The sequence below is a fragment of the Poecilia reticulata genome, chromosome 19 (genome assembly GCF_904066995.2).
Source record: "Poecilia reticulata chromosome 19, P_reticulata-male-v2, whole genome shotgun sequence".
In the NCBI taxonomy this organism is placed as follows: domain Eukaryota; kingdom Metazoa; phylum Chordata; class Actinopteri; order Cyprinodontiformes; family Poeciliidae; genus Poecilia; species Poecilia reticulata.
In genome coordinates, this window is record NC_088848.1 from 23,487,319 (window position 1) to 23,506,117 (window position 18,799).

At 40.9% G+C, this 18,799-nt stretch overlaps 2 protein-coding genes and 1 non-coding gene across 9 annotated transcripts in view; 1 reads left to right on the forward strand and 2 right to left on the reverse strand.

Moving 5' to 3' along the window:
* bhlha15 (basic helix-loop-helix family, member a15) lies at positions 1-16,821 on the forward strand. Of its 7 annotated transcripts, XM_081600583.1 has the most exons (9): positions 431-730; positions 864-930; positions 1,051-1,144; positions 1,510-1,566; positions 1,802-2,526; positions 3,316-3,409; positions 4,408-4,582; positions 6,598-10,797; positions 14,335-16,821. In XM_081600583.1, the coding sequence occupies exons 8-9, from the start codon at positions 10,687-10,689 to the stop codon at positions 14,968-14,970; spliced, it is 747 nt and encodes a 248-aa protein (XP_081456709.1). In that variant the 5' UTR covers positions 431-730; positions 864-930; positions 1,051-1,144; positions 1,510-1,566; positions 1,802-2,526; positions 3,316-3,409; positions 4,408-4,582; positions 6,598-10,686; the 3' UTR covers positions 14,971-16,821. The 7 variants fall into 7 exon arrangements, with proteins under 7 accessions (XP_017166403.1, XP_017166402.1, XP_017166401.1 ...); XM_017310913.2 differs by lacking the exon at positions 14,335-16,821 and having other exon boundaries at positions 12-730; positions 819-930; positions 1,857-2,526; positions 6,598-9,442; XM_017310912.2 differs by lacking the exon at positions 14,335-16,821 and having other exon boundaries at positions 12-730; positions 1,857-2,526; positions 6,598-9,442.
* On the reverse strand, positions 13,447-13,519 carry trnar-ucg (transfer RNA arginine (anticodon UCG)). Its single transcript has one exon. It is a non-coding gene; the product is annotated as a tRNA-Arg (tRNA).
* Positions 16,787-18,799, reverse strand: part of tecpr1a (tectonin beta-propeller repeat containing 1a) — a 19,566-nt gene continuing 17,553 nt past the window's right edge. Inside the window, exon 24 of the mRNA XM_008438162.3 lies at positions 16,787-18,766. Within this exon, the coding sequence (XP_008436384.1) occupies positions 18,647-18,766 (120 nt within the window). The 3' untranslated portion in view covers positions 16,787-18,646. The remainder of the gene's footprint in view (positions 18,767-18,799) is intronic.

Here is an 18,799-nt window from a genome sequence, read left to right on the forward strand (position 1 = left end):
GATAGATAGATAGATAGATAGATAGATAGATAGATAGATAGATAGATAGATAGATAGATAGATAGATAGATAGATAGATAGATAGAGGAAATAATTACTTATTATGAAGTAATTAAGAAATGTGGATGTCATTTGGCCACATGGAATTCAAACTTTTAGGAAATATGTAAATATAAGGAGATGGATGGAGGTAACTACAGAACGAGCCAGAGCTATAATAAAAGGCTTTAGATCAACACAAAGACATCTATTAGAATGTCCCAGTCAAAATCCAGGCTTAAATCCAATTGTATGTTTGTGGTAAGACTTGAAAAATGATTTTCACAAATGATCTCCAACCAGTGTGTGTGAGGTTGAGAGCGGGAAGATGGGCAAAATGTAACGTTACGTGATGAAGAAAGCTAAACCCACCATCCCACAATGGAACATGGTGGTGGCAGCATTATGCTGTGAGGATGCTCTCCTTCAGCAGGGGTGCAGGTGATGAGAAGCTGCAGTCCTGTCATAAAAGCTTTTTGAGTCAGCAAACCATGTGAGAAAACAAAATCTAATAAAATGTGTAAAATCTCAATGGGTATCAATACTTTCACACAAAACTGTCTGCATAGCAGTGACACCTACAGTCAGTCTTTATAACTGGACTCTGTGTTACATTAGCGCTGATGTTATTGATTGCATCCAGCACTCTGCTGCAGGAAGGCCAGGAACCTGCTGGCTGAGAGACGGATATGTAAGCTCTTTGTCCTTTCTTTGTCCTCACACCGTTTTCATCCCTTCTATACATTCGCTCTTCTTTGCCCTCCTCCTTTCATTTTCAGAGCGTCTCCCTGTCTCCTCTGTCTCCTCTGCCTCGTCTCTTGCAGGAAGCTCGACAGGGTTTGCCATGGCGTGATATAAGCAGGACGATGACTGAGCTTTGAAGGATGCAAGGTAGGACGTGTTTGTGAAAAAGCTGCTGCTTTATCTTGGTTGTGGCTGCAGAGACACTTTGCTGCAGCATATTGTGCAAACTCATGAAGCTGCAGATTTGAACACGTTCTGCATTTTCAGAGATGAACTACAGCAGGGGTGGAGCTGCCCTGGTGATTTCAGTGGACAAGTTGTTTTCAAACAGGAAATGCAGCCTGGACAAAATTAAAAGAAGGTAATTTCACCTGCATGACTGGATGTCTGCATGAGGACACTAAAGATGTGAGTTGTGTCTTTTGCTGTTGAAGGCACCACAGTGTGTCTCTTTCTGTACTGGTTGTTTGGAAAAGTCTGTTTCTCCCTCTTCCTCCTGAGCCCCTCCACCTGTTACACAGTGAGGTGTTAATTTACCCAAACGGGGCAGATTTTATCCTCCTCCCAGGTGTGTGTGTGTTTGTATGTGTGTGTCTCCTTTTACATCCCTTTACGTCACAGCTACTGTGAGTCAGCTCCTCTCTTCCTTTCCTGAGTCACTTGTCCAACGGTTGCTTGGTTACTGCAGAGCAGTAAAAGTTTCCTATTGCGTCTTTGTCTCTGCAGATGGAAGACTGCCGATATTTATTCAGGCCTGGGACTGAGAGACCCAATAATGGACCCGTAAGTGTGCATGAGCGCGTTTGTGTGCAGAATGTGCAACAACTGGCAAATCTCTGTCATTCAGACATTTAGTAGAAAGTCTCCTCAGATGACTCCCGTGTGTCATTCTGGGATAATCATAGTGTCTCTCCTCCAGTCAGTGAGTGCCTGTAGAAAGCATGCCCTCTTTATCCCATAAAGTAACACTCATCTCCTTTCTGCCTGTAATATCACTAATCTATCAAATGTGAATCAGTATATCTTCAGGTGTACTGACACTGCCCTGTGGATGCCCTGAATTATTGATGCAGGAATGAAGAAGAGTGTGAGGACCATGAAGTGGGTTCCTGCATCTGTGTCCTTGATTGGACGGAGTGTTCAGCCCCTAACTCACAGAGAAACACTAAGCACACATCAGATTGGCTAGCTTCATCTGGATTTTGTTTCCCACAACACTTCTGTCCCCCATCGGAGCTCAGTGGACAGCTGAGGTTTTTAGATCCCGTCATCAAAGGTTTACCAAGACAGGCCAACCAGGAAGGAACAACTTTCTATAGGGCGGACATTTTTTATTGGATTAAGCACTTTTTGAATGAAGCAACCCAGCAGCATGCCATTGTCATGGATTCCTTCAACAGGCTCATCATTCTTTCTGATAATTGTATAACTATAAATAAATTATGCCACCTTTACTCTTCTCAGAATTTGAGGACATTTATTAGACATAGAGGAAGTTCTGGAAGAAATAACAAGATGTCTGCTGTAAAACACAACGACGCCCAAAGATCTTTTTGTCTTAAGACGAGCAGTCAGGATGCAGACAGGGATAGCTTAAGGACGTGGAACCCTGAGATCTGTCAGAAAACCCATCAAAACAATGATTATTCACGAAGACCACGAAGGAGGAGTAAAAGTGAGAAAATGAAAATAAAGAAAAGTGTTTCCTTTGAAGAGGATGTCATCGTCTACCTGTTTGATCAGGTAATGATCGATCATTCTTTGTCCTCCAGTTTATTGTTTTTAAGTAGTGTTGAGGGTGCAGAGGCTGTTAATTAGAAAGTACAAATCAAGAATGCAGTAGGGCCACAATCTGCCTTCTGGCCCCTAATTTTAAAAGTCTGGCTCCGCCACAGGCAAAAGTATTTAGCACAACAATTTTCTGTTCTAACTGGAGTCTGCGTGAGCTTCTTGTTTCTGAAAGGTAAACCTGACTCTACACAGCTCCTCTGTTAACACGTGTTGCTCCTACTGATGGTACTTTCATGTAGAGAACGTTTGTTGACGTGCTTGGCTAACACTAGCATGTTTTGACTATTTTGACAATACTCATTTTTCAGTACAGTTCTAGTTTGTTTTGTTTGCGGGGGTGGAGGGGAATGACGTTAGGAAAGATCTATTAATTTATCCCTTTTTATTGGACATCATAAAGTGAATTCTTAATGTTGTCTGTGCTGTTTACACTAACTAGACAGTCAGGTCAGCACAGCCCACAGAGCAGGTCATGCGACACAGATGGAAAACTCAGGCAGAAAACTGGTCATGATGTTTAAAAAATCTGGACTTATCTCCGGAAGTGACTGTTGCCCTGCAAAGGATGTCAGGGGCTGAGTTTAGTCTTTAGGCTCTGACACTGATCCTTTAAAAAAATTGCTAAAGCTTGGGATGAGAGGGATGACCTCAACGTTTCTTTTAGGGTTATCTTGTAAAATCAACCATGATTTTCCTGTATTTTTTTTGTCTATGTTTTGACAATCAACTGTTGATTCTTAGGAAACACCCACTCTCAAGCTGCCTTCAGAACCCTCCACATCTCCACCATTCCATATCCCCAGCATCCAGTCTGATGTTTTGTCAGAGGACAATGGTAAGACTTAAAATGACTACATTCTAATTATTCCTCAATTTAATATCATTTACATATTTATCGTTGAAACCAGAAATGTCACGCCTCGTTTTTTTTCTAACTTTTTAACCTTTATTCAGATTTTTTTTTTTTTAACTTTGCTGCCTCAGGTCAGTTAAGATTATGCAAATTAATAAAATTTGCAAAATTCAAGCATAATTTTTTTTATGTTCAGAAGTTTGCAAACATTACTTTCAGTATTTGAAACAATTACTTTCTAAAAGTGCCTGTTTCTGGTCAAATATTCTCACAATAGATTCCTGGAATATTGACCAATTCCTCCAGAAACATCGGCTCACAAAAAACTTCTTATATCACACATTTTCTACTGGACTGAAATGACTGGATAATGACGTTCCGTCAGCCAACATCTTCACAAAATCTAAAATTGTCTCAAGATTTGTTGAGAAATTAAATCTTTTTGAAATTTGCTCTTTGCGATACTCTGCCTTCCGCGTGTCATCATCACAAAGCTCCTTTATCAAGCATATAATTATGTTTTTACCAGCGTTTCGTTTCATGGAGATGTAGCTCATATGATAAGCTCAGCAGATGCACAGTTCTAACAGGTGTTTGCAAATTGCTGCTGCTGCTGCTGATAGTCTGGAGGAGCTGGGCGGAGGTGTTGGGGGGAGGGGTGCTGTGTAATGCAGAAACTTGGCTTGGAGTCTGCAGCATTGAGAAGGAGCTTTGTGCAAAAGGCAATGCTCAGTCACAGGACCTGCTTCTGCAAGCAGAGTGACTACCAGGGGAAATTAATAGATTTCTCGTAATAGATTTCAAAATGAAAGAATCAAAGCAACACTCTAGATATGTTTTTTTTAATGAGGGAATAACATTGTAACATGGAGTAAATCTCAAAAAGTTGATTTTACATAATACCGCCCCTTTAACACTTCAAGAAACTTTCGAGTAATAACAAAATTACATTTATTAACTGCTAATGTTTGTGGCTTCAGGGTTGCAGTGGGAAGATGACTTCTCAGCTTTGGAGTGTGCTCAACAACCTGGCTCCGTTTCCCTGCCGACAAAGAGCTGGACTTCTCAGGCCAGGCCAGAGTGTTACTCCCTGGCCCAAACTTGCCTGTTCCTCACCTATGTCACCGAGTCAGACCTTGAACTATGACACAAAGTGTGAGTGACACACACATATACACACACACACACACACACGCGCGCAAACGCGCACACGCACGCACGCGCGCACACACACATGCATAATTTGAGCTCTGTGGTGATTTGATGACATATTGGTCAAAGCCATACACACGAGGGGAGGTATCTGAATACCTCCCCTCAGCCAAGGGCCACCCAACTGTCACCATGGCCTAATGTGACATCCACTGTTGTTTTTCTGTCAGACGGCCAGCCTTGACCAAACGGAAAACCTGAGTAATCATCCAGATCTCAGCTCCTTCACCTGCCCCCCCACTTCTCCCTCCCCTTTTATGAGTCAGGGATTTCAGCAGCTGCTTTCCCCTCTCTTTGCTCCAAAGCACTTACGGTTGATGACATCACATCCTACGTAGGGATGTGGCACAGTGCATTCAGCTCTCACTGCCATTAGTATGACACGAGCAAACAGCGTGTGACACAGTTCAATATGATGTAGTTACATAACAGATCTGGGGCCTTTCCAGTTGCTAACCAAGCTGTGAAGGTTGCAACAAACATAAAAGCTTTCAGAAAGAACCCCAGGACAGTCACAGTGGTAGAACCAGTCTGTTTTAGTAGAAAAATATGTGAAAAGCCTGATAGCTTGCCTCATCACTGAAGTGTGCTGTTCAGATCAGAATTTATCAGTTGCTGCTGCAAAACAAACAGTGTAAGTCGATGCAAGCAGAAACTAAGCAAACTAAAAAAGCAACAGATAATGTTTCTATCGTCCAACGTTGGGTGAGGTTTGGTTGACTAGACATGGTGTACATGAGGAGGGAAAGAAACCTGGTAGGACCAGTCTGTGATCATTAGAAAACAAACATTAATTTCTACATGAATAGAAATATGATAACCTCACAGAATTCTTAAGATCCAGGTGAAACTGAAACCAGTTCCCCTTCAGTAAAGACTTGTAGCAGGTCTCTCCAACATTACTGTGTGAACAGGTGTATGTTCTCACACACTGAGTGGTCGTAGAACACATATTGGCACCCTCTGTCATCCAGCTCACACTTATGCACATGTTCACTCAGTTTGTTCAAGGACATCCAAGCCAAAAGTTGCTGTTTGCTTCTGAGAGCTGGGAGCACCACATCTGTGATCTCACACACTCTGCCCTCATTTTACTTGTCTTGTTTTACTCCATTCATAAAATACATACAAGTAACTGGAATTACTGTTCACCTCTGGTAGCTTCTGGATTTACAACATATATTTATGTTGATTACTTACCTATGCTATATATTGTGCTGTAGTCAGAGGATAACTCCAGTACTTTCTGGAGCTAGGGACCACAGTCACTAGCAAATAGTTAAAATCTGTAAATACTCTAATAACACTTATAACTGCCTATTTTAAAAGTTCACACACAAAAAAAACCCTTAACATTCATCTTTACACACAATGGAAGCCATCTTTGCACTAGCCTTATTATGTCTGCTCTTGGGTTTATAGTCAATCAACATCAAGGAAAATAAATGCCATTCTTGTATTTGCTGCTTTGCAACTGGCAGTTGCCAATTCACTGCTTCAGTCAAGCTGAAAACACAACCTTAGAAGACTGCTGGTAACTCCTCCCCCGATTGGCTCGGGGGAGGAGTGACTGGTTGAGTCACGAGAGTGACTTTTTTGCAATAATCTGACCTGCCTTTTATAATAACTCACAATATTTTATGATTCTGAGAAAAAGCCCCAGACTGGTCAGAATGTTCAACATTGCTTCCATGTCCTCCGTTGTGTTGTGTTTGTGTTGCAAACACATCACATTGTGCTGTTTGTGGGACTCTGGAATCACCCATCTATATGACGATCCCACCTGCTGGAGCTGCAGTTCAATTGTAGAGAAAAACCACCTGAACTGTGTAGAGTAGAGTTGAGTCAACTCGAGTCATGCTGCTTGGTTCTAGGGCCATAAGAAGGAGAGCAAGAGATGGTGCTGTCTGAACTACTTATCAACTTCCTCCTGTCTTACTCTGTGCCTCAACTTTCAGAGCCTCTACTTCGCCTCCATTGACAGTCAGTGTCATGTTTGAAAGCCTCATCTTTAGACCAGAAACCGTCCAATGCTTTAGGCTGCAGATGAAGCTCCCACAAACACCTCTCCTCCTGAGGGTCATACCCTCACCTGAGCATCACTATTTCTCTTTTTCAACTGTATCATCATCATCATCATCATCATCATCATCATCATCATCATCATCATCATCATCATCATCATCATCATCATCATCTCCTGCAGAGTTAACATCAGCAATATCTTCATCATCACCATATTTTAGAACCTTAGTAATCTTCTACACTGTCAGCATCTTCCTTATCATTAGAATCTCTTCTTCAGTCTCCAAAGCCCTGACCTCTTGTCAAGTCTTCTGATTCAGGGACTCTCCACAAGTCCTCATTACCCTGGGTTTTTCACAAGTCTATTGTACCTTAGCCAAGAGTTACAGTAGACTTAGCTTATTTTTCCTGGGGGAGTAGAAGATAACCCACTTCTTCATCTTCCTTATAGACTCAGTTCTTCAGCCTGCTCTGGGCGTTGAAGACATCCCATCTCTTTAACGCCCAGAGGGGTCAAGAACTGCTAATGCCTGGTTCACAGGGGAAGATTTTAAAATTGTCGACAAATTTTCAAAACTTGAGGCAACACATACATGACGATAAAAAGTCATAGGTATAACAGGTTTGGTTGTACAGTATTTGGTGTCAAGCCACATGGCAGGAGTAACACATCACACTTGAATCTATTTAACTAAAACATTCAGATGTCAGACAGGTTGTCTCATAAAACATCTTGGGAACTAATATGAGCTCAGATTAAACAAATATGGTTGACTGGGAAGAAGCAATTGTGATAGTTTGAGGACAATCTTTAACAGAGAAAAGTAATACAAAGATGTTTCCACTGTTCACCAGACTGTGTGAGGTGTAATGGGAGTTGCTTTGTCTTCTGTGTATTTTGGATTCCCCTTTGTGTTTCTATCACCTTGCTTCCTAATTGGCTACATGTCACAATCAGTAGCCTGCATGCTCAACTATGATCAGGAAACACCACATGAGCAACATCAGGCCGAGGCAATCCAACATGGTGAATATCCCCCTATTTTAGATCGGAGCGGTTTCGATGTCCTTCCAAGTGGAGCAGATCACTCTTAGCACACCACACACTGCAGGAACATCGCTAAAGATAACTTAAAGGTTCATTTGTTTCTTCCAGCAGATCCACTGTAGTCCAAAGATTGTATTCTTATGGTACTGCTGGTCACTTGAGTGTCTTGTCAGATTTGGCTTAGTGTTGACCTTATGTGTGGGTTCTCCTGGTTTTGCTAGGGTTCTATCAGTTCCTGACTCAACCCCCTCAGTTGCCTTTAGGTCTCTGGTTCCTTCACAGCAGCAGCTGTTTGTAATCACTCGCTTGTTTTCTATACAAGACACTCCGTTCCCGTAAAAGCCTCGTGCTTTCATCCACTCTGTCAGATTCTCCTCTTAGCTCCTGGTTATCTGTGCTAGCTTGATGTTTTGGCCTTTAGGATTCCTCACACTTTTGTAAATTTGGATTTTGTTACCTTTGATTAAACTTCCCACTGCATTTATAACCTGCCTTCCAACTACTGCCCTCTTGTACTTCCATTCTTCTCAACCTGCAGTCATATCTCTGAAAAGGCCCCAAGTTTTTAGGCCATTCATGCTTATGGTGATAGTGATCAAACTTATATGTTCACAACTGTTTTAAAGCCTCCAGCTTTTTGTCAGCTGCTTTTTAACTGTGTTTGATGGGTGGATCTGTCTAAGAAAACACAGCGACATCATATACGTAGACTGGGTGGGGTGTGGATAATCAGAAGGTGACTTCCCCTTAAGTAAAGTTGGAATGCCAAAAACGAGTAATCCAAACAGTGAAGGTGCTGGATGGATAATGATCTTAGCAGTTTTACTTTTCTATTTATAGTTACATTTAAGTTTTATCCATGTGGCATTGCAGATGCCACCATAAAGATGTCATCAGATTGTTTAAGTAAAAGCTCAGTTTATCTTGCACAACTAATGCGTTTCAGTTTAGCAGCGCTTTATCAACACCAGGGGTAATAATCCCAACTGCCAACAGCTGCCAGCAGGTAAAACAGACAATGGATGATTAACTCAGAAAACACATTCCTGAGAGGAAGGGGATTAGATTAGTGATTCCTAAAATAGGTAATCATTTAAATAATCACTTGGTATGTTTGCTCACACTTCTAATGGTTTTTAAGATTGTATTTTAGTTGGCATTACACAGTCATTACAGAAGTAATGAAGTGCTAAAAGTTAGGGAAGGCAAATACTGTGACATGGCTTTAAAGGACCTACCTCTGGGCTGGCAGGTGGAACCTGGAAGACTATTCAAATGAAACAGTGGAAGGCGATAACACACAATGGAAATTATGTTAACTGCTGGACTCAACTAGACTCCCTAAAAAGCTGAGCTCAACTCTGCTTCAGTAGGATTTCATGCCCAGCTGTGTGTTTTAAAGCAATATGAGTTAATTTGAGTCATATAAGTGTAATATTCCTAATAATATTATACAGTTTATGTAAATAGTTCAACAGGAAATAAAAATGTGTAGTTTTGTTTGAACAGTTCATGTGGAGTCAAAATTTCACTGAATGCAATAGTAAATAAAGATAAACCCCATTTCACAGAAATTACTGTAAAACAAAAAGTGGTGAATTACATTATTTAGTAGTGAATATATTTTTATGAAGTTACAGAATGACCTCTAATTGTTGTTTTTTGTGTTTGTTGTTGTAAAACCTTAACTAACTGTAATAAAATCAACTCTGCGCATGTGCATACTTCAATGACGTCACTGAAGCAGCTTTTCTTTGTCTCATACATCATCTTCATCATTCCAGTTAACACCACAGAGAAAAAGTAAGAAAAATGTTTTGATGAAGGTCATACACACAAAAGACTACATATTGCATGGACCCCAATCAGATGGAAAAAAATCAAACAGGAATATTAGCATACTAGTAGCAGCAGAAGTTTGTCATTCATGCTAGGATGCATCTTGGGTAAGGAGGAGTGAGGGAGGATTATTCAATTATATTCAAAAATACTTTTCATCCTAAAGAGAATTCAAATGATGTCATAACTCATATCATCCAAGTATATTCAAAAGTCTTCATTGCGAATGGTGATGCTGTGGTCTAGAAACATCTCTGGTAGCAGTCAGTCTTGCTACAAATCTGCAGAGGCCTCTGACTGAAGACTGTCTCATAACTGTCATGTAACAGCTCCATTTCTGGGCAGAGATAACTTATCCTGGATGAAACCGTCAGATATTGGCAAGCACTGCTAATCCACCTCATTTGCCTTTGATGCTTCTTTTTAAATCCCTGTCTAGCTGTATGGTTAGAGTACCAAATACAGAAAAACGACCTGCTTTTTGCTCTGTTCCTTGGTCCTGCTCTGCATCCAGGAAGCCTCCTTTATAACACCTAAAGGATTCAGGTTGTTCTTTGAGTTTTTGTGATGCTAATCAGCTCCCAGTTGTAAAAGTAAAACCTAGTTGGAGGTACATTAGAACAACTGGAGGTAAACAAACAAACAAACAAACAAACAAACAAACAAACAAACAAACAAACAAACAAACAAATAAATAAATAAATAAATAAATAAATAAATAAATAAATAAATAAATAAATAAATCATGAATGAAATCAAAGTCCCACTTTACAAATTCTAGTAATGCAGCTGAATTCTCCAGTCTTGTGCCTTTTGTAATGTCATCAACTAAAATAAACACAAATATAAACTTTTGTTCCTCCTTGAAACTTTTTCAGACATTATAATTTGTGGACACCAAAACTTCTTCACACAGCTGTGCTCTCATTATATGGACACGTTTGTATGTAACGTTCAGGTGGTTAGCAGCTTTAAACCCCGGCAGCAGTTAGTGACAGCGCTCAGCAGCAGCAGCAGCAGCCTGTCGGATCAGCGGCCTGCGCTCTGCTGCTCCGGCAGACTGCGCTGAGGTGGGCTGGCTCTCTGATTGGCTGAGCAGCGCGACGTGTACATCAGTCAGCTACAGGTAGCGCACATGTGGCAGTTATCTCTGCGCCGCGGTGACGCTCCGCAGCTTCTCTCCGCTCCTTTACCGACTTTCTGCCGCTGGTTTATGAACGGAGTGCTTTTCAGTAGACGCTCAGCGGTAAGTCTTCTCAGCCCACTCTCCTTTCTCTAACCCACTTTGACGACCGTTTTGTTTGCTTTCCTTTCTCTCTGTCTGTGAACCTTTGGCTTGAGTTGCTTCATGAGATCTGCCGTTAGGTGATTGCAAACTGAGGTTAGGGAAATAAGGAGCTACACAGTGACGGAAAGATATCTAGAGGGTTACACTGTGTAAATGTTATTATTAAGCGCTCTAATCTATGTAAAACATCCAGTAGAATTTGCTTTGAGGACCGTTTTCTATAAGGCTTTTCAGAGCTCAGTACTAATGTTATAAGTAATCAGTCTACATTATGCCTCATTTCATCTTTGTTCTTCTATTAATTAATGAATTTAGTCAAATCTGGAGACTGGTAAATTTTTGTTCAGCAGTTATGAATATTCTGTCTAGTTTTGTCAGTTAAGTTACAGAGACAATAAACGAAATGCATAACAAGAAATGTCAAACAGTAACAAAGAAAGTGATATATTTCCACTAGTGTGGAACAATTTGTTATTGTGACTCAGAAGACATGCACAATGTTACATTATGTCTTAAAAAATATCAACCATGTAAGAAAGGTTAGTAACCGCCGAACTAGTTCACTAAAGTTCTATTTTTGCTCAAAAATGTTCCAACTGAACTCATTCTAAATACATATGAATGGCTGTGTATAAAATTAGATTTTCTTAGGGCCAGCAAGTGGCCAAAACCTCTATTTTTTTTTATACCTCACTGCTGGCTGCTTCCCCTGTTTTCGTGAGCACAACCTTGAAGCTGACATTATCTCAGATGTGACGGGATAAAAGGTGCAACATCATGGTGTTTTCACACCGTCAGATCAGATACAGGAGCACGCTGCACTTTTAGACTAAAAATGGGTAAACAGACTAGTGCAGGGGCTTTCAGCTCTGGTACTCAAGGGCCGGTGTGCTGAAACTTTTAGATGTGTCTCTGCTTCAACATACAAATAATGAGGTGATTAGCAGGACTCTGGAGGACCCGACTGCACACTGAGGAGGTGATTCAGCCGTTTGACTCAGGCGTGTGGGACCAGGGAGACATTTAGCAGCTGCAGGACAGTGGCCCTCAAGGACAGCATTCAAAGACCCCTGGACGAGAGGATCAACTGACCAACTAATTAGTTAATTAGAAACTTTCACATGATCTTAACACAAGATTAATAGTTTTTTTTAAAGTGACCCCCGTATTGAAATATCTCAAAATGTCCTGAGTTTTATTTAGGCTATTTAAAAGAAATAAATGAAGAACTTACTAATTTATAGATTTGTGTTTTAAGTAACTATGCACCTGATTTGATTTGTTTAAACATATTTGTTTAGCAGTTTAAAAATGAGAATTAATGATTTTTAGGAAGGGCTGCACAGTGGTGCAGTTGGTAGAGCTGTTGCCTTGCAGCACGAAGGTTCTGGGTTTGATTCCCGGCCTCGGTCTTTCTGCATGGAGTTTGCATGTTCTCCCTGTGCATGCGTGGGTTTTCTCTGGGTACTCCGATTTCCTCCCACAGTCCAAAAACATGACTGTTAGGTTAATTGGCCTTTCCAAATTACCCCTAGGTGTGTGTGTGCATGGTTGTGTGTCCTGTGTGTCTCTGTGTTGCCCTGCAACAGACTGGCGACCTGTCCAGGGTGTACCCTGCCTCTCGCCCGGAACATTAGCTGGAGATGGGCACCAGCAACCCTCCTGACCCCACTGAGGGACAAGGGTGAAAGAAAATGGATGGATGGATTTTTAGAAAATGTACTGAAGCTTTCTAATTTTGTTTTCTGAACTAATTATATAGTCCTGGTTTATTGGGGGCAGTCCCAGAAGTTAAAGAAATTTGTTCAAAAAGCAAACAAAAATAACAAAGCATAAATGTATAAATTAGTAAAGAATAAATGGCACGTTTAACCAAAAACAGACTCCATGAACAATACCAGTGTAGAATCTGCCCTTCTGAGAATCACTAATGTCCTTCTTATGGCATCAGTGACTCTGGTTTCTTTTCTTACTCTCCTTTTTCTAAGGACTTTGATTCCATCCACAGGCTGTCATCCATTGGTGATACCCACCAATGGATGAATAATGGCCATAAACATTTCATTGGTGGATGGCCATGTGACAGTGCAGGATTCTGAGGAGCTTTACTGAAACAGGGAAGCAACAGTGAGGTCAGTGGAGTGGTAAGGCTGATAACCAATTTAATATTGGTAATCGGCCTTATCAGTTGACTACTCCTTGGTTTCTTTCATGGTTTAGACCAAGGGTGGGCAACTTCAGGCCTTGAGGGCCGGTCTCCTGCAACTTTTAGGTGAGTCTCTACTTCAACACACCTGAGTCAAATAATGAGGTTGTTAGCAGGACTCTGGAGAACTTGACTGCACTTAGGAGGTGATTCAGTGTGTTGGACCAAGGAGACATCTAAGATTTGCAGGATTGCCCATCCCTGGTTTAGACTCTAAAATCCCTGAGGGTTTGGGTCTAAGTGTCATCCTCATACCTTAGTTTCATTCTCATATAAATGACATCATCACAGCTGTGTTCTACATACTGTAATTCAACTTAAACAAAGGCTGTTCTCACTTGAAACAGGCCAGGAGTAATGAGGAGACATGCAATCCAATACTGGGATTGGTTCTCTGAGGTCAACCACGAAGGGACTCGAACCCTCAATCTTCTGATCCGAAGTCAGACGCCTTGTCCATTAGGCCACGTGGTCCTGGTCCCACCACAGGGTGATGATTGGAATGGCCAAGTCCTGAGCAATTACTGAACCATTTAAGCCATGCAGTGACCAAGTAAGAAACCCAATGAGAGAGACTGCAGTTAACTTAAGCAGTGGAAGTTTTGATATTCTTATAAAAAATCTAAATCTGAAGGGATGAGGCCATTTTAAATGGTTTGTTTTAGAAGAAGCCATGATAAATATCTGAGTTGCAGCATATGCCTATCAGCAATATTGCAAGAAAAATTTAAAGAACGCAAAACAAAATTAATAATAATGTAAGCCTAGGATTGTGCTTGGTGTATTGTGTTGCCTAAATATTTTTTTTTTAACAAACTATGCCAAATTATTTTTGCAGCAGCTCTGACTGAATATGTTTTCCACAACTTAAGACTTTGACATGAAAGTGCTGATATATTCAAGATGAAAACATCTTCAGTTGGCTGGTCACGCATGAACAGAATGTCAGACAGTCTGTGTTGATGAAGGATCACATGAAATGTGTTCAGGTGGTGCTCTTGATATTCTTGAACAAAATCCAAATCTCAAGAGGGTAAAGGCCATTTTAAATGATTTGCTCTATGAAGACATTTTGAAACAAAATGTTAAAATTTTACTAAGAATAAAATATTTCGATCTAAAATAGTTATCGCCGGTTTAGAAGACCATCAGCTATGCTGAGGTATTTAGGGATCTGAGCCCAGATAGAAGGGCAGGAAATGAAATGTCACAATTCCACTTTTGAATGTGAAATTATGCATAATTCACTTTTTCTTTTGTGTCTTTCATGTTCCTGTTTGTGCATCCAGGACTTTTATAAGTTTGGAGACTTGGTTGGAGACTGTGAGGTGAGAGGAAGCAGTAGGATGAAGTCCAAAGGGAAGGCAGCGAGACCCTCCAGGAGGCCCTGGTCCGACCCGGAGCCGGAGAACGAACCGGACACAGAGCCGGGCTCCAGCGAGCAGGAGGGCTCGGAGGCCTCGGTCCGGATCGGCGGCTCCTGGAGGGGCTCCTTGAGGAGTGGGGACGGCAGGCGCCGGCAGGGAGGAGGAGGAGCAGGTGGGGGAGGCGGGCGGCGGCGCAGGATGTACGGGTCCAGCACCAAGGAGCGCAGCATCCGCAGGCTGGAGAGCAATGAGCGGGAACGCCAGCGCATGCACAAACTCAACAACGCCTTCCAGGCGCTACGCGAAGCCATCCCGCACGTGAAGACGGACAAGAAGCTGTCCAAGATCGAGACTCTCACTCTGGCCAAGAACTACATCAAAGCCTTGACCACCATCATCCTGGACCTGTCGGGGGCCTGCCTGCCCACTGAGGCAGGGCCCTCAGGGGCCAGGGCTGCCAGGCTGCTGCAGTGCTACCAGCAGCACCTGGAGGAGGAGGGGGAGGATGGCCTCACCCAGTACCTCACCCACATGCAGAGCTTTGGCCAGGAAACTTAACAGCCTGGGACTGTAAAGGGTTTGGGATCAGGAGCCCCCTGCTGGATGCGGCGCCCTACAACAACTGACTGCTGCCCCAAAACTCGCAAAAGTTTTGTTACCTCTTGAACCTCTTCACATTTTTTCACGTCTCAACCCCAAGCTGTCAGGAAATAAATGAAATGTAAATATTTATTCACATCCCTTTGTTCTGATTCCCCAAAACAAATCCCAGTTTTATTCAGAAATGACTTAATTAGCAAAGCCAGTCCACCTGTGTGATGTTTGTTGTGATCCTGTTTCGTTGACGAGAAAACAGAACCGTGATGACCATGAACACAACAGGTTAGAAAACAAAATGGCAAACTTTGCACATTTCACAAAGCTCTGTGAGGCATCCCACCAGGAGGAAACGAAAAAATCTACCAAGAAAAAAGTGTTCTTTGAAAGAAAGTTTGGTACAAGCCATAAAGGCATCGGCAGAGCCAGGGGGTGATGAAAGGTGACCATAATCACCCCTGCTGTTCCCTTTCAAAACAGTTGGTGACAGCAGTGAAATGTGCTTAGACAGCAAAAATATATAAATACTTGCTTATGCTTATTTACTTCTAGAAAAAAATGTTCTGTCTTTGATAAATTAGTTGGAAAATATAAATGTTGTGCCCTAAAGTGGCTCAGTTGTTGCCCACCCCACCATGAGGGGCCACCCCTACGAAAATTGTTTGGCTCCGCCCCTGCATATTGAAGACATGTAGAAGAAGTTGCTCTAGTCAGAAAAGAACAAAATGGAATGTACTGCACAAGTTGAGACAAGGTGGTGGCAGCATGATGCAGTGGGAAGGTTTTTTCCTTTTGAAGGAATAAAGAAGCTAAACAGAGCTGGTGGGAAGTAAATACAGAAAACCTTTTACGGCCTAAAAAAACAGTTTAGCCGGGGGTGAAGGTCACCCTTCTAAAAGTACAGTGACCCCAAACCAGCAGCCAGAGATGCAACAGCATGGCTTAGACTTAAAAACTGATTTTTATAAATGCTCAATCTCACCTTGAGCTAATTTGCCAATGAAAATGAGAAATAATTTTATTATGTTCATTTGTAAAACAGACACACCAGAAAAGACCTGCAGCTATAATTGCAATGAAAATGGACAAACTTCTGATTCAAATGGATCAGATACAAATGCACACCACACATTTCAGAGTTTTACTAATAACAGGTTGAAAAAGCCATGCATCATTTTGACTTTGCATTAGTCTGTCACATTGTTCTCATAAGACATATTGAAGCTTGTGGTTGGAAGTGACAAAAGTGGAATTAATTGTTCAAGAGATGAGAACATGTTTGTGATGCGCTGCAATCCTGTGAAACATGCTTGAACACACTGAAGTGGGCAGAGAAAAAGACTGCAGTGGACACCAGAGCAAAATGTGAAGTGCTTGTAAAGAAGAAGGGCTCTCCCTTTTGCTTACTTTTTTTTTTTTTTTTTTGCTGTTTGAAATGACTTTGTTCTCTTTTTCTACTATCTTGTGATCTCCCTGTGTGTGTGTGTGTGTGTGTGTTTTGTTAGGAAACTTGCTGAGTGTAAGCTTCTGGTCATAACTGTCACAGAAAGGAGAGAGAAAACGAGCAGCAGGTTTTTGTTGCACAAGATCGTGTGAGACCCCGATAATCAACTATGATTAAACTGAGAAGGCCTTTTTGCATTTTCTGCATCATAATCTGATTGGCTAAATTCAGCTTTAAAGTGTGTTTTGTTTTTCTTTATTTTCCTCCTTTGTTTCCATTTATGCCAAAGTTTCTGAAAAAAAAAATCAGAAAAGAAGAAAAAAGCTATTTGAGTAGTTGCTATCAATAAAACCATTTATTTATTGACACCAACTTTTATTCATTTTGGTCGATGCACAATTTGATCATATTACACAAGATGATTACTATTTACAGATAACAGCCACATATCAGCACATGATCAACATTTACTAACGATTCAGCAGTCAAACAGCAGGATGCTATGCCAATTATTAAAGCACCATTTTATAACCTAATATATCACCCCAGTCCTCAGAAACAGAAATCAGAAAATCCATCTTTACGTTACCAATGCTTGCTATATTTCTATTTACAAAAACCAAAATAGTTTTTCTTTACAACTGCTCAGTCATTGTCTCATCATCTGGTCAAAGGAAGTAAACAACATGCAGATGCAATCACCCCTGAGAAAGAGGAAGGGTTAGTTTAAGCATTTCAAATACCATCTTTTTTTTTTTCAAGTAATCCCCTTTTTCCCTTTTGATAATGCTAAATATTGCACATGCACCACAGCAACTTTTCAAAAATAAAATATTTCAAAGTGGCTAGCTCCACTGACAGTCAAATGAAAGCAGTTGTGACACATCAGTGTTTTGTCTTATTTTTTCATGCTTTCTGCTGCTTAAAAATGACTGTTTATAATTCATAGACTTTGCTGGGATCTGTAGCGTTTGTTAACGAATCTTTCTGTTCCTGAAGCGATTAAAAAGAACCGGTTTGAGACGCAGCGCAGCTAAGAGGGTGTAAAACAACAAGAAGCAGCCAAAGAAAGGTGGTTCCAAATTTTGACTTTTTTTCCCACCCTGTTACATATACAATAACTCTCAAATGTCTGCACACCCCTGTTAAAATGCCTGCTTCTTGAGACAAACAAAACATTCATTCTGATGGGGATTTTTAAAACCTTTCCCTCAAATTATTTGAATAACATATTTTGCAATTTGAGTAAAAAACAAATTCTACAAGACAAAGAAACTCCAAAATGTCTGCAATAACCTGGTGAAATAAATATGGATAAGGCTTAAATTCACATTTGCTGCTATTTATAATAAATCTGTTTCAGCTCTAATAATTTGACCGTTCCAAACTGGATTTTCCTGGTCATTTTCCATCCATATTTTTCAAGGAAGTTCCAAAGCATCAGAGGAATCTTACTGAGTTAAAGTATTAATCTGTATACTATAAAGCAATGACAAAAAAACCACAGAAAAACAAAAATCTGGAAATTTTTCCAAGTAAGCGTAGGGTTACAAGACATCTCTTCTAAAGGAAACATCCAGAACATCATGCCCAAGCTAAAACTGGTAGTGGCATCATCATGCTCTAGGTTTGCTAAGAGAAGTTTTTGTCAAGAATGGCTTCACATACCAGTCAGTTTTGGCCCAAAACCTTCACCTAGAAAGCTTAACCTGCTGACACTTTTTTTTTCTCCAAATTTTACAGTCGTTAAACAAAAAGAACAATATCATGTTAGGGAAATGGCCAAAGTTCAGAACTAAATTCAACAGAAAATTTATGGGTAATTACTGTGCTGCCTAATTAAATAAAAAACAAAAAAAAATTGCTATTGTCAAGTTAAATTGACTTGCACAGATTGACACAAACAAACCACACACACAAACACGAAATAAAGAATTCACGTTTAGGTCTACTGAGAAAAATCCATCAACCTTAACAACAAAATACAAACACCACTATAAAGGAACAAAACACACAGAAAACAATAACTCACTTATAGATCTTGAATGTCTGGTAAAATATTAGACTGGCTCAGCTTCTCTGAATGTAATACTTGCCCGCAACTTTAAACCTAAAAGGCCAAAATGTCCCTTAAAAGTAAGTGTATTACAAAGTTATTCTGGAGTTTGACGGCTACATGGTGGGATTAGGAGCTCAGGGTGCGGTTGGGGGTGGGGTGTGAGCGGCTCGGGGCGACGGCTCTGTCATGGAGGGAAGACAGATCCGAGGTGGCTCCATGGAGTTTCCTCTCACTGTAATATGGTCCCATCCGCCCTGCAGAGGGGGAATACAGAGAGGGAAGTAGCA

Excerpts from the sequence above, each read along its gene's own strand:
- bhlha15 (XM_017310913.2), top strand. Across the intron at positions 2,527-3,315 it reads TCGTCTACCTGTTTGATCAG|GAAACACCCACTCTCAAGCT; the intron begins GTAATGATCGAT and ends GTTGATTCTTAG. Across the intron at positions 3,410-4,407 it reads TGTTTTGTCAGAGGACAATG|GGTTGCAGTGGGAAGATGAC; the intron begins GTAAGACTTAAA and ends TTGTGGCTTCAG.